The sequence below is a fragment of the Chinchilla lanigera genome, unplaced genomic scaffold (assembly GCF_000276665.1).
Source record: "Chinchilla lanigera isolate Chin_1 unplaced genomic scaffold, ChiLan1.0 scaffold00050, whole genome shotgun sequence".
NCBI lineage: Eukaryota > Metazoa > Chordata > Mammalia > Rodentia > Chinchillidae > Chinchilla > Chinchilla lanigera.
The window spans coordinates 17,385,095-17,399,135 of NW_004955451.1; the positions used below are offsets into that span (position 1 = coordinate 17,385,095).

General features: G+C 61.6%; 2 protein-coding genes across 2 annotated transcripts in view; both read right to left on the reverse strand.

The window, feature by feature from the left end:
- Itga2b (integrin, alpha 2b (platelet glycoprotein IIb of IIb/IIIa complex, antigen CD41)) overlaps window positions 1-7,028 on the reverse strand; it is a gene marked incomplete in the record, with an annotated part of 10,800 nt that extends 3,772 nt beyond the window's left edge. The window contains 19 exon segments of the mRNA XM_013519265.1: window positions 1-25; window positions 677-793; window positions 886-1,037; window positions 1,105-1,160; window positions 1,235-1,339; window positions 1,415-1,460; window positions 1,644-1,826; window positions 3,423-3,634; window positions 3,716-3,768; window positions 3,858-3,911; window positions 4,005-4,048; window positions 4,157-4,204; window positions 4,400-4,528; window positions 4,597-4,642; window positions 4,714-4,763; window positions 4,994-5,159; window positions 5,243-5,340; window positions 5,427-5,548; window positions 6,582-7,028. The exon segment at window positions 1-25 is cut by the window's left edge and continues 12 nt beyond it. Of these exon segments, the coding sequence (XP_013374719.1) occupies window positions 1-25; window positions 677-793; window positions 886-1,037; window positions 1,105-1,160; window positions 1,235-1,339; window positions 1,415-1,460; window positions 1,644-1,826; window positions 3,423-3,634; window positions 3,716-3,768; window positions 3,858-3,911; window positions 4,005-4,048; window positions 4,157-4,204; window positions 4,400-4,528; window positions 4,597-4,642; window positions 4,714-4,763; window positions 4,994-5,159; window positions 5,243-5,340; window positions 5,427-5,548; window positions 6,582-6,748 (1,873 nt within the window).
- Window positions 7,029-10,011: 2,983 nt separating this feature from the next.
- The window catches only part of Gpatch8 (G patch domain containing 8), a gene marked incomplete in the record, with an annotated part of 68,294 nt that continues 64,264 nt past the window's right edge, over window positions 10,012-14,041 (reverse strand). The window contains 1 exon segment of the mRNA XM_013519264.1: window positions 10,012-14,041. Coding sequence (XP_013374718.1) covers window positions 12,002-14,041 — 2,040 coding nt within the window.

Consider the following 14,041-nt stretch of genomic DNA (forward strand, 5'->3'; position numbering starts at 1 on the left):
CCCCACAGTCCAGGATGATGCGGGTCTGGAGGGCACATTGGGCGTGAGAAGTTTGGGTTCACAAAGGGCTAAGAAAGCAAGCGGCCGTGCGCTGGCGTGCCGATCAGTGCCCAGGGACTAGGACTGGGCCCTGTGATGGATGTTAGTTTTATCTAAAATGTACCAACAAATTAAAAAATTAAAAGCAAAACAAAAGAGGAGGGCTGGAGGCCAAGGAGCGTGGTCTGAGCAGCAGCGGCGAGCCTATGGCCCGTGTGTCTGCCTCACTGAAAGCTCCAAAGGGCCAGTGCCAGTCCAGAGGGTGTCGGGGCTTTGGGGTTGAAATGAAGGTGGGGACCACGTCAGGGTTTGTTTGTTGTTTTTGAGGCGGGGTCTCACTATATATTCACACTGGTCTTCAACTCACTATGTAGCCCAGGCTGGCCTCAAAATTGTGGAGATCTTCCTGCCTCAGCCTCCCTAGTACTGGGATGACAGGGTACACCACTGTGTCTGGGTTGATGTCAGGGTGTTGGCGGTGATGTCACGGTTTATGAGTTACTATTTGTTTCACGGAGTTGAGTTACTAGTTGTTTCAGGGCTTTGTTAGGGCTTGGAGGTGACGTCAGATGTCAGAGTTTGTGTCACAGCCTGACCTTCGCTATCTTTGGGATCTTGTGCTACCCTGCCTGCCCACCTGCTCCTGGACATGCGTGTCCCCATGCAGCACCAGATCCGGGGCCTCCGAGGGTGGCAGTGACACGCTGAGGCTGAGCACAATGGGGCTCAGCTTGTCCCGGAAGTCAGCCTCGTCCTAGGAGGGCAAGAGTCGGCCAGTTGTGCCCAGGCACCCTGTCCCCCGACTCCTGCCGGGGCCCCTGCTGCGACCCCTGCCCCCGGACCTACTCGCAGGAAGGCTTTGGCTGTGCGGCAGGCGGGGCTATGCTTCCCGCCCACGTCCAGGCTCAGCGTGGTGCTCGACTGCTGCGAGTCCAGGAGCAGCGCCCGCCGGCCCTGGCGGGGCTTCTGCCGGTCCAGCTGCAGCTCGGCGCTCAGCCCTGCGGGCCGCGGGAGGCTCAGGGCTTGGCCTTGGCCGCCCCCCTCCGCCCCGTCCCCGCCACTCACGCAGCTGCTGTGGAATGCTGTGCCCGGCGGCCCCCACACACATCCGGACGTCGAAGCTGTGGAGCCAGGGGTCAGCCAGGCCTCGGGGGCCTCCCCTGCCGCCCCTCCCGCCCACGCGGCCTTCGCTCACCAGCTCACTGGCGCGCTGGTCCGGGGCAGGACGCAGCTCTTCTCCGTGGGGTTCAGCGTGTCATTCACCAGCAACTGGACAGTGGCTGTCACCACCGGCCGGGCTCTGTGGGGGAGCCAGCTGCCACCGGGGCCCTGCAGCCCAGCCTCCCCCGTCCCCACCGCCCGAGCCAGCGCTCACCTGTACACGGCCACCTTGCCAGCCCCGTAGGCTCCCACCGCTAGGTCTGCAGGTAGTGGATGGGAGTTAGGGGGTGCAGGACAGGGTGTCCCTCCTAGAGCCCTGCCCGCCCGCACCCCAGCCATGTGATCGGTCAGAGCCCACCCCGGGCACCCGGCCAGGGCCAGCCCCCAGGCCTCCCAGCACTTCCGGCCCCAAGCCTCCGTCCAGCCCGGGCTGTGAGGGTCACCTGGGTACCCGTTGTCATCGACGTCTGTGGCGCCTCGAAGGGAGAAGCCGAAGCCAGAGCCTGTGTGGAAGGGGCTGTCCAGGACCTGGGAGGGCCGGGCGCTCAGCCCCTCGCTCTGGCCCAGGAACACCAGCACCTGGCCCCGGCCACTGGGACCCCCATAGGGGGCAGCCACCGCCACATCTGCCGGGAGTCCCAGAGGGGTCATCAGAACACTCCTGGGCTGCCTCTCTGGGCAGAACCGGGGAGTTTAGTCTGGCGGGAGAGACATCAGCCAAGGGGAGTTGTTTGAAAAACAGTGACAGCTTTGCTATCAATCACAGAAAATACACTGACAAGATTTAACTCAGTCCTGGGAGGCAGGCACTATAATTCTCGTTTTAGTGTAAAAACTGAGCACCAGAGACTGAGACGCAGTGCACACTGGGCCCCTCCTCCCCTTGAAGCCAACTCAGCACCATGTCACAGCTCCTCAGCACTAATAATTCTTAAGATCAAACCAGGTGTGAGGCACACGCCTGTGATCCCAGCACTCAGGAAGCTGAGGCAGGAGGATCATCATGAATTCAAGGCCACCTTGGACTACATAGTGAGATGCTGCCTCAAAAACAAAAAACAAACAGAAACCACACACACACAAAACTGAAAAACAAAAACCCAGCAAAATAAAAAAATAAAAAGAGCTAGGACTTCATGTGGTGGTATGAACCCAAACCAACCAACAAACCAGAGATCTCTGGACACTTTAGGAAGTAAGATGGCACTTCACCCTGCGCTGAGGCTGGAGCCGCACCCACCAGTGCTCTCCATCCCCAGGCCTTGGTTTGTTATTTTTTTAAATTTTGAGACTGGATCTAAGTTGCTCTAACTTCTAGTCCTCCTGCCTCAGCCTCCAGAGTATGACAGGCACAAAGCACCCTACCAGGCTTAGTCAGATCTTGGATATCTACATTTCAACTGTCTTTCCTTTGTCTCCTGATTTGTTTATGGTTCATTTGTTTATGTTTTCAGCGCAGCTTTTTTCCTTTTGTATTTTTCATTTTTCTTGATTTTTTTTCCTTCTTTCTTTTTTTTTTCTGAGACAGGGTTTTGCTTTGTCGTTCAGGCTGGCCCCGAACTCACTTTGTAACTCAGGCTGGCCTCGAACTTGAAGAGAACCTCCTGCCTCAATCTCCCAAGTGCTGGGATGACAGGTGTGTGCCACCGGGTCTGGTTTTTCTTGACTTTCTGATCAGGTTACACAGGACTCAGCACTGTGACCTCTGCGTGCCCTCCCGTGCCTGCCCCCCCTCTTGTGAAGCTGGATGCCACGCACTCCTGACCCCTGGGCCTGCAGGCTCCGCTCCCATCCTCACCCGCCAACCAGCTGAAAGCTGTCTTCTGCACCACTTCTTGTCTCCCCCAGCACCAGGGACCTCTCCCGCTACTCCTGCCCCTGGCAGCACAGGGCTCACGGCCCCTTCCCCACCCACAGAACCCCCCCCACATCAGGATCCCCAGAGCTTGGCTGCCCTGGGCTCTACCCTGGCGGGTCCTCCCCTTTGCCCAAGTCTTTTCCCCTCAGTCCTAAACATCTGTGTTCTTCCTCTCCCACCCCACTGCTGACACCTGTATCCAGCAGGCCACCTTGCCAGGGCAAAGGCAGCCACACACTGGGCTCCTCTGACTCTGTCCTCCACTCCTGGCAGCTGGGCTTCTGGCCCTGCCCGTGGGTCCTCTCTGCCTCCTATAGCCCTTCCTGGTTCCTGCCACGCCCAGCTCTCCCCCTCCTGCCCTCACCGTTGTAGCCATCCCGGTTGAGGTCGCCCAGGGGTGCAATGGCCGAGCCAAACCGTCCGTAGAGCTGCGCGCCCGTCAGCAGGAGGCTGGGAGCGCCCAGCGTGTGGGGGGCCGGGGCCTGCAGGAACAGGTACACACGCCCCACCTCGGCCAGCTTGCGATCAGCCCAGCTGTCCATGAACAAGGGGGCGCCCACCAGGAGGTCGTGCCGGCTGCAGGCAGCAGGAGGGGCCCGTCAGTGTGGGCAGGGACGGAGGGGCCCTGCCTGACAAGGTGGGCTCCCTCGTCCTCACCCGTCCCCGTTGACGTCAGTGACGGCCACGGAGTGCCCGAAGTACGAAGCCATCTGCAGGATGCAGGAGGAAGGCACCTTAGCCGGCACTGTTGGCCCCTGCCCCGCTTCCCGGGGCTCTCCAAGGCCAGAGGGCTGGGCACCTGCTCCCCGTGCAGTCGGCACAGCATCTGGTGGTGGGAGTCCAGGATCTCCACCTGCGAGAAGGCGCAGCTCCGGTGAGAAGGCAGGAGGGTGGGGCGCGGGGTTAGGCTGGCAGGTCCAGGCTCCCGGGTGCAGAGGGCACTCACCGCTCCCAGGGTCCAGCTCCAAGTGGGGGCACCAACCACGTACTCTGGGGAGAGCGTGGATCAGTAGAGATCCTGGGGCCTGCCCGCCCCCCAGGGGTGTCCTGGCAGTGTCCTCCTTCCCCCCAGACCCTGTGGGACCAAGGGGCTCTTGCCTGGGCTTCTCAGGTCCCCGTTGAACTCGCCCACAGCTACTGAGTACCCTGGGGACAGAGAGGGAGTGAAAGCCCAAGCGGGGAGGGAACCCTGCGTGAGGAAGGAGGGGACCCAGAGACCAGCCGGCCAAATGCCACTCTCGGTCTCGGGTGGGGAAGCGGAGCCCGGCACTGGTGGGGCACGGGCCGCAGGCTGCGGGGCGGGCAAAGGCCCAGGAAGGCAGGGAGGGGCAGCTGCTTTACCCCGGTAGCTGTCAAAGAACTCTGGGTTGCTGGAGTCGAAGGTGAAGCGTTGGTTGGGCACGTTCCACAGGAGGGTGGCGGGCCGGTAGCTCGAGACGATGTCAGCGATCGGGGCCCGGGCCAGGAGACCTGGGCGGGACGGGCGGTGTGGGTTGGTCCGGCCGGCCGCGGGGAGGGCGGGAGCGGGCGGCACCTACCTAAGAAAAAGTAGCCGCCAGGGGCCCCCAGCACCAGCTCGCCAGCCTGGAAGGGAGGCCCGGGTGAGAGTCGCGTTCGGGCGGGGCCTGCCCTGAGCCACCCTGTTCCCCACTTGCCTGGGTGATCACCGAGCTGAAGCCCGCTTCGCAGTATCGCTTGTCTCCGCCTAAGTGCGAGAAGAGTAGGAAAAGGCGGGTAGAGGGCGGAGGATGCGCTCAGCGGAGAGCCGGGGGCGGAGCAAGGGGCTATGTGGGTGTGGCCTTTGATTGGGTGGGCGTGGCCTCCGGCGGGGGTGGGGTAGGTGAACGTGGAGGAGTGGCCTCGGGGCGCAGGGTGGGGCCGGCCAGTGTAAGGCTGGCGCCGGATTGGAAAGCAGGGCCGGGGGGCGGGGCCTACTGAAGAGCAGGTCGTCGTAGACACGGCTCATGGTGTTGGCGCGGCAGGGCGAGTACTCCTTGCGGCCGCCGCTCCGGAGCTGGGCCAAGAAGCAGCCGCCCACGGGCGTCTTCCCCGCCTCCTGGGTCTTTTCCAGGGCGTTCCAGTGCTGCCAGGGCGCGCAGGCCTGGGGAAGGACGGAGAGTGGGGGAGGGCGGCCCTCCCGGTCCCGCCCGTGCGCCCGCGCCGCGTCCTGCCCGCGGTGCCTACCACGATGGTGTCGTTCCAGCTGGCGACCGACGCCCCGAGGCCTTGCCGCGCCTTGAAGACCTGGAAGGTCTGGGAGCTCGCGTTTCGGGTCTCATCCCCTGCGGGCAGCGGGGGGTCGGCGCTCAGGCTGCGTCCAAGCCCGGCCCGCAGTCCCGGCCCCGCCCCTCCCCGCCCCGGGACTCACGGAGGTCGAAAAGCAGCGGGGAGCACGAGCCGCCCGCGGCGCTCCAGGGGCACAGGAACACAGCGCCCGTCTCCTCCTGGCCGCGGGCCCTGGCCCTCGGGGCGCCCACCGCGACGGCCACGCTGGGTGACAGGTGATGGGGCGCGAGTGAGCGCGCAGACCCCGCACCCTCCGGGCAGGCGGTGCGGCGCCGCGGGCCCTGTCCTCGCCCACACTGACTTCGGACAGAGACAGGCCCAGCGCGAGGGGCCGCGTGCCCATAGGCACCGAGCTCGCCGCTGCTGAAAGGGCTCCCCAGCTCGCTGGGCGCCTCCCCTCGAGTCCCAGCGAGGCCAGGCTTCCCTGCACCTGGCTTGGTTTCTTTGACTCCACTGCGCCCTTTCCGGAGAGCTAGAGAAGCGGGGTGGGGTTGGCCGAACCGGCTCAGGTGCTGACGGAGCTGAGGACCTGAGCACGTCTGCCTTGCGGAGCCCATGGCATCCACGTGTGAGGGGCACTAGCACGGCCCCGCCCAGTGCGGCAAGAACGACACCTGTCACCGGGACAGGAGCGGTGCCCACGAGCCCTCAGCTTGAGAGCAGAGAGCGGCAGGGCAGGGAAGCGCGCTGTGAGCGGAGGCGAGAGGCCCGTGCCCTGGCTCTTCCGTGCGGCGCTGAGGAGCCCCGGGGGCGGGCTGGACTCAGCCCAGGCGGCCCTTTGGCAGAGGAGACCCTGCACGGGGCTGCCCCAGACGGCCACCTGCCATTACCACTGCCCGGAAGCCCGCCTCCCAAGGTCCACGGTGAGCCACACAGGGTGATGTGGCGCCCAGGCCAGCCAGGGCGCTCGTCGTGGCACTCTGGCTCCAAGGCCGGATCAGTGGCAGCCCGGCGTGCCCTGCTGCCTCTGTGCGGAGCTCTGTGGCGCTGGTGGCGAAGTGGAGCAGAGCAGCACGGGTCTGGGGCAGACAGCTGGGACATGTGCCCCTTGGTGCCCGGCGGGATACCCCTGGGGAGCCACAGGCTTTCAGGCTTCTCTGTCCTTGCTGCAGCTTCAGGGCCCATCTGCCTCGGCACCCCTTCCCGAGGAGCCCCTCAGCATCCCTGACACCGAGCTGAGCCGCCACCCGGAGGGAGAGCCGGGGTCCTCCTCCCCAGACCCCACTCCACACCTCACCTCCCGAGAGTCTCCTTGTGGAAGTCCACCGAGAACCCAAAGTGGCTGCCGCTGGGGCCCGAGTAGGTGGTGAGCCGGGCCGCATCCAGGTTCAAGGCCCAGGCTGCAGGGGTAGCAGCAGGCCCCAGGAGCCAGAGGGCATGCAGCAGACACGACGCTCGGGCCATCTTTCTCCCTCCTCAGCCTGAGAAGGGATGGCCAGCTCACTCTCCTCCCTGTGGCTCCACCACAGGAAGTCTGTCCTTATCGGACTGGAACCAAAGCCACTTGCTGAGCAGGGGGCAGAGTGAAGGGCTCCGGGACTGCAGAGGGGATGAGGCCCTCTGGGGGCTGCTGGTAGCCCAGAGCCGTAACTCCTCCCTTTCCTGAGGGCAGTCTGTCACCAAGTCCTGTTGTTCCTGCCCTTCAACTACTCTCTGATCTAGTTGAGGGGTGATCCACTACCCCATGGTGGGCTTGGGGGAGTGCACCTGTGCGCTGGCCCGCTTACCCGTGTCCTCCCTGACCCCATCCTACAGCTCATCCGCTGCCCACTCACTGCCCAGCAGAAGGGAGAGGAAGCTGCTGCCCAGATGAGACCTGCGGCTCCCACTCTGTCTTGTGTGATAGGAGCTTATCCACTTCCTCCTCGCAGTCCTCGAGGCAGCCTGGGCCAGCCGCATGGTGGTGCAGCCTCCACCCCGAGCTGGAGCCCTGTCTCCGTGTGGCCAGGCTGGCTCAGCCAGTGTGAGGAAAGAGATGAGGAGCTGGGGATGGAGCGGAGTTACTCCAGGGTGTTCTGAGGTGAGGTGCTGTCCGTGAGCTCTCTGTCCCACCGAGACTTGACGTTGCATGGGGTCACTGTCCAGGGGAGGCCTCCCCGCTCCTTGGGGTGGCACCAGGCCTAACACACAGGCACACAACTGTTAGGGCATCTGTCACACTGTTGGTGTGTTCCTAAGATTGTGTGAAATGGACTTTTCTTTCAAAGCAAGGTCTGTGTAGCCCAGGCTGGCTTTGAACTCCCTTATGTAGCCTGCCTCAGCCTCCTAAGTAATGGGATTATAGGAATGTGCCATCATGCCCAGCTCCAAACAGGATGCTTAAAGGCAAGTTTCCTTTCTTTGTTCAGCCCCAGGGCCTAGTGAAGAGCCCAACAAGCGACAGACTGAAAAGACTGAATAAACTGCTGGGCGTGGTGGCTTGAGCCTGTAATCCCAGCACTTGGGAGGCTGAGGCTGGAGGATCACTGCCTGGGCTACAAAGTGAGTTCAAGGCCAGTTCTGAGACCCCCTGCAAAGTGCACACTTGAGCCCCTCTGCCCCTCGCCTCTGTGCCCGCCGGGCTGTGACTACACTGTGGTACCCAACTCATCAGGTCTCTGTGAAGTACTTGCTCTGTGCTCCTGGGCCTAGTGTGGAGCAGTGAGGACTGGAACATACGTCCTGCAGCACAGCAGCAGTAGGCCTGCCTGCAGAGCGTAGGAGAAAGCTCCCCACAACAGCCCAGGAAATGGGTTCTACCGGGCTTACTTTATAAACAAAAGAACTGGCGCAGCTTTTGTAAATTGCCCAAGTTTACACAGCCAGTGGGTAGCAAAACCAGGATTCCAACACAAACAGGAAGGGGCAGCAAGAGCACACAGAGGTCAAGTTTGAGGAAGGGCACCCAATGGGCTCAAATCCTTTGCGGTCCTTGAATGGCACACTAAGGAATTTCAACTTGAATCCATAGGAGATACAGAATCAAAGATTTGTTTTGTTTTTTAAGACAGGGCCTCACTTATGTAGCTCAGGCTGGCCTCAGCCTCCCAAGTGCTGGGACCCCAGGCGACAGTCACCATGCCGGGTCATAAGGACTTTGAGTCAGCGAGAGGCAGTGACTGGTTGGCTTCCAGTGTGTGGGAGTCTGCTGGCCGCCTGTGGACTGAAGGAACTGGAGGGAAAGGGCCTAGCGGGAAGGAGACGGGCTTGGCCCAGGCGCATGTCATAGGAGGAAGAGCAGTGAGGACTGGCTTGGCAGCTGGACATGAGGGGCAGGGGTACAGGTGACTGAGCTGGAGGGACAGCAGTGGGTCCACGGCAGGGCCCGAACCCCGCCTGAGCATGGTGGGGCGCTGGTGTCACATAGGGTGCCTGCTCCCTTGGGGTGGAGCTGCGCCAAGCCAGTCTGAGAGCGTCAGGTGTGATGCTGTTGGACTCTGCAGACCACAGGTCCTGTCAGGACTTGAGGTCATCAGCAGTTCTCACTGAGCAGGGTGACTTGGAGACAGAGGAACTGTTCTTCCTCTTGCCACAGCTTGACTTGTAGTCACAATTAGCAGTATCTTGCTTTGCTCATCTTCCTTGAACACATAACCAAGTGTTGACCACACACTCATTTCCATGTATGGCCCTTGAAGGCTAACGCTCGTGACAAGCAGTGGACACCATCGGGGCTGCACTTGGGTTCTTAAAAGCCAGCAACACCCAGAGGGCCAGAGTTCGATGCTAGCGGCAGGGAGGCTGCTGGAAGGCCGCGTGGCACAGAGGCAGGGTCTGACAGTCACCGAGGTGTGCACGAGGGCTCCCGGTCTCAGCGGCGCACAGCGCCCTCACTGCAGGCCCCTCCTGCTCGCCAAGCCTCGCTCTTCTCCCTAACAGACTTTCTCTCCCTGCAGAATGGGGAGCTCTGAGAAGCCAGCCCCAGGCTCCGGGTGGGTCCTTCCCTTCCGAGGAGAGAGCACAGCAACAGCAAGAGGCAGAGAAAAGCAGACCTCATGCACCTCCCTTGAAAGGCTGAGAGGGGAAATCACTGTGAACTATGGCAGCTTCTCGTGCTGAACTTCTGCCTCTTGCCACCTTGTGACGTGGATGCCCGGGCACCTCGTGGCGTGGCTCCTCACCAGGTAGTCTCCAGCACCTGTGGCATGGATGGAAGCTAAGACGCTTGGAATCTCACTGCTCTTAAATTAACCCGAGATCTACACACAGGGAACGGGAGACTGGGCAGCTGTGTGGTGACACGTTGTATGTTTACTGGATTGCAGACCGGCTCGAAGCACGGAGGCCGCAGTGTGCCAGGAGAAAGGCTGCAGAGGCCACACCACCTGGGCCATCGCTCTGGCTCAACTCAAGCAGTAGCCCCCGTGCACGGCCGAGTCCCTCTCCTGGCAGTCTGCAGCTTCAGAAGCAGGCGGAATCCCCAAGTGCCCAGCTGGTTCCCAAGAATCTCCAATCACTTCAAACAAGATGTTACTTCTAAGATGGGTGCAGCATGGAGGGAGGCTGAGGCCGGAGAATGGCCAAGTTCAAGTCTCTCATAAGTCAACCTAGACCCTGCATTGAAAGGAAAACCAAAAAGGGCTGGGGATGTAGCTCCGTGGCAGAGCGGCCTGGGTCATTTGTAACCCACAGATGAGCCCCTCCCCGACTTGAGCTGACCAGGGAGCAATCACAACAGACTCAGCCGCTACGTTTGCACAGACTGCTGGTTTATTAGAAAGCTCCTTTCTCTCATTTTACAGCACATACCGCTATCATATGCCATGAGGTTAAATACAATCTGTTACGCTTGTAAGGACAGGTTATTTTATTTTTTCTTTTCAGGTTCTAAAATCACTATTCTGGAAATGTAGTAAAACTGCCCCAGCAAGGCAGAGGTGGCCAGACTACACACTGCCCAGTCTGCAAGCTAATGGGAAGCAGCACACGTCACTACTGTACTGTGCATTACCACACGGACAGAAGAAAAGTGGGTCCCTCCCTTCTCCCAGCGCTGGCTGTTTGGAGTGCTTGCCTCCCTGGGAGACAAGGCGCTGTAGGAAGTGGGGGGCTTCTCGGCGCCGACTCCCTGCCCTGCAGAACCTGGGGGGTAAGGCAGAACACAGAGGCCTGGCTGGGGTGAGTGGAGCTCCTTTTTCCTACCAGCACACCACTCAGCCAGTGCTAGCCACGGGGTGGGGCGAGACACACCAAAGGCGTTGGGGCCTGCAACCCAAGCACCTTGGGTCAGAGAGGGGCAGGTGGGAAGCACCCTCAGCTAGCGTCCCTGACCAAGAGAAGAGGAAGAAGCCTGCTCTGCCAAATCATGCTGGGCAGAAGGCGCACAGTGTGCAGTCTAAGAGGTGCAGTGTCCGAGCAGAAGAGGAGCAGAAACCACACAGCTCTGGCCCTCTGGGCTGCTGCTCTTCAGGTCCCAGCCAACCCAAAAGGCACACGGGAGAAACTGCCAGAGGCTAAGCCCTGGGAAGGCTGAGGGATGCCCAGAGACCCTGGGCCCCGGGCGGGCCGAATCCCACTGCTTCTGGAGTGAGAAGGCTGCAGGGTTCCCTCTGTGGCGGGTCTCCTCTTTGCTGTAGGAAGCAGCAGCACCCGCCCACCAGGGAGACCGCGCTACCAGTGCCCGGAGCGGGGGCAGCACTTACTGCACAGTACGGGACATTTGATGTTTTCATGGTTCCTAACTTCGAAGAATACATGAGCTTGATAAAATATACATGCTTAGTCATTTTTGTATCCAGCAGAAAACAAAAACTTTATTTTTTTGTTTTCATTTTATAACCCTTAAAGTTTCTTAATTCAACTAGGGCAAACATATTTACACAAAGCCACCAGAACGAGGATCACTTAAAGAGCTGGATGTAAAAAATATTATTGCAGTATACTACAAATATGGAACCTTTTTATATGAGCTACAAAAAGCAGCATTTACGTTTATAGAGTTCAGTGCAATTTGTACATTAAAAAATTCTATAAATTAAGAAGGAAACATCAACACAACAGAAGATACGCCCTCCGACACTAGTGCCCGCCCTGAGGAGCACCCGGCGAAGGTGGCGCAGCCTGGTCAGGAAAATATCCTCTTTCCTGGGTTGCACAGAGGCCTCTTGGATGAGGGACTAGAGGTCTACCGCGCCAGGAAGTGGACCACGTGGCCGGCTGGGTTGCATCCGGTTCCAGATCCTATTTCCTTTCTGCTTCACCTGGGCAATGTGTCACCGAGGGACAGGGAAGGCAGGGCCCCCAGGTGGTGCAGCGTTCACGGTGGGAAGCAGCGGGGCACCAGGAACGCAGGGGCGGACGGGCCTGTGACCTCCCGGGTGCCAGAGACAGGACAGTATCTTGAGGTTCATAGAAAGGAGAAGCGTAGGATAAAAAGAGGCAAGAGGGGACTGCATGAGGGTGACGACCTGGAGGTGTCCCTGCACAGGCTGGGCAGCACTTATGGGACCTCCCTAGCTAGAGACACAGGAGAGGGAGGACAGAGAATGGACAAAGGGGGAATCCCTGATAGTAAACCCAAAGCAAACCTCACCCCCAGCCCAGCCCTGCACGCCAAAGCTTGGCTCTTTGGCTCCCAGACACTGCCCACCCAGTGCACATCACCTGGCACTCCTGGCTCCACACCCCGAGGGAACAATCTCGGGGCACCTTTCTCGGCGGGAAGCTCCCATCCCTGACTCACGTGCCGTGGCTGGGGGGGTGCTGCAGGTCTTGCCCTGAGAAGATGGGGTGCAGCAGTGGGTGGAGATGCAGGGCAGTGGCAGCTGCCGCAGCAGGCCGTGGGGCAAGCAGCGTGGGGTAGAGAGCAGCATGTGGGACAGGATGAAAGGCAAACGGCCCAGGGTGGATGGCGGAGGCGGGGATGATGTGGATGGGGTGGCTGGCAAGAAAGGTGGCAGGGTGGCCGGGGATGATAGAGTGAGTGAGGTGGGACAGGGAGATGGGCGTCAAATGCGGCTGGGGGATATGGTGCACCTGGGCCAGGGGCTGGGGATGGGCATGGGGGTGGATGCCAATGGCGGCGGCGGCGGCAGCAGCGTGGTGCTGCAGGATGGCATGCTGGACCGTGGTGATGGAGGTGGCTGAGGCTGTGGCCGGCTGCTGGATATGGATGGGCTGCAGGGCAGGGGTGGCAGGGGCCAGGGCAGCTGAGGCCGGAAAAGCCTTTACTTGCTTGGCCAGCAGCTGCTGCTGGATGTGCTGCTGCGCGGCCTGCTGGAGCTTGCTGTATTTCTCCATCTCCTCCGGGGTGAAGGTGATGGGCTGGCTCTCCAGGGGGGCCAGCGAGGCGTCCTCCGTCCCCTCAACAGACTCCACGCTGGGCTCCCCGCTGGGGGGCGCATAGCCTGGAAAGTGCTCTGAGTCGGGGGCTTCCACAGGACCCGGCTGGCTGCTGCTCTCCAGGGACTCCAGGGGGTCCCCATCGCTGGGGTCAGGGAGGTAGCTATGGGAAATGGCTGGGTCCCCAGGGTAGCAGTCAGAGTGCGCCGGGGTATCTAGCGGAGCCACAGGGTGGTCAGGAGGAGCTTCAGATTTTAGCTCTTCTGGGGTCGGGTCAGATAAGGGGCCAGCGGTGTCCCCCGTGGGGAACTGGCACCCACTCCCAGGGGGCCCCTCCTCCGGCTCTGACTGGTCTTGCTCCTCTCCCCTTTCTACCCCTGACTCCTCACACTTCCTGTTGGGCTTTCGGGTAGCTGGGAGCTTCCCTATCAGTGGAAGGACAGGCTTGCTGCCCAGAGAAGGAGGCAGCTTGGGCCCAAAGTAGCCTTGCGGCGGGTCCTTGAGCTTGTGCCCAGCCTTATTAGGGGTGGCCAGCACCTCCTCGCCCACGCTGGGTTTCCGCTCCCCTTTCCTGGACTGCACCTTCTCTAGGAGCAGTTTTGCAGTGACAGAGTTCTTATCAGCAGGGCTGCAGTCACTTTCCGACCCTCTCCCCGCACTGGCGCTGCTGCTCTGGGGCAGGCCCGACCCCTTCCGCTCATCCCCACGGCCGTCCTCCTTCTTCCCGACGCCCTCGCCCCGGCCCGGCCGGAAGTAGTGCGGGGACTGAGAGCGGTAGATCTTGGAGCGAATAAAGTCCCGGCGGCCAGGTCGCCGGCTCTCGGGGCTCTCATGGCCCCAGGATCCCTTCCTGGAGCCCGATCTCTGGGAAGGGCTGCGGGTGCTGCGGCTGCGGTCACGGCTGTAGCTGCGGCTGCGCTGCCAGCTGTGCGCGGTGGTGCTGCGGCTGCGCCGCTGGCTGCGACTGTGGCTGCTGCAGGAGCGGGACCGCGAGCGCTCCCTGGACCGGCTCCGGGACGGGCTGTGGGACCGGCTGCCGCTGAGGCTGTAGTCGTCGTCATCTTCGGAGGAGGAGTACTTGCGGCGCTTGCAGCGGCGCTTGGGGCTGGTGTAGTCCGAGTCGTCCGAGTCGCGGGAGCGCTTGGAGCGCCGGCTCGAGCGGTCGCTGTAGTCGCTGTAGCTGTCCTCCGAGTAGCTGCGCGGCCTGCTGTAGCCGCTCTGGTCGGAGGACGCGGCCGAGCTGCTGGAGTAGGAGCGGCGCGAGGAGCGGCGGCGCCCTCTGGAGCGGCTGCGGGAGCGCGTGCTGCCCGAGTCCTCCTCCTCCTCCTCTTCGTCCTCGTCCTCCTCGCTGTACTGGGACGGGGACTCCTGGCGCGGCCGGTGGGACGCGCCGCCGTCGCTGTCCTCGTCCCCGCTGCTGGGCCGGCTCCGGCGGCG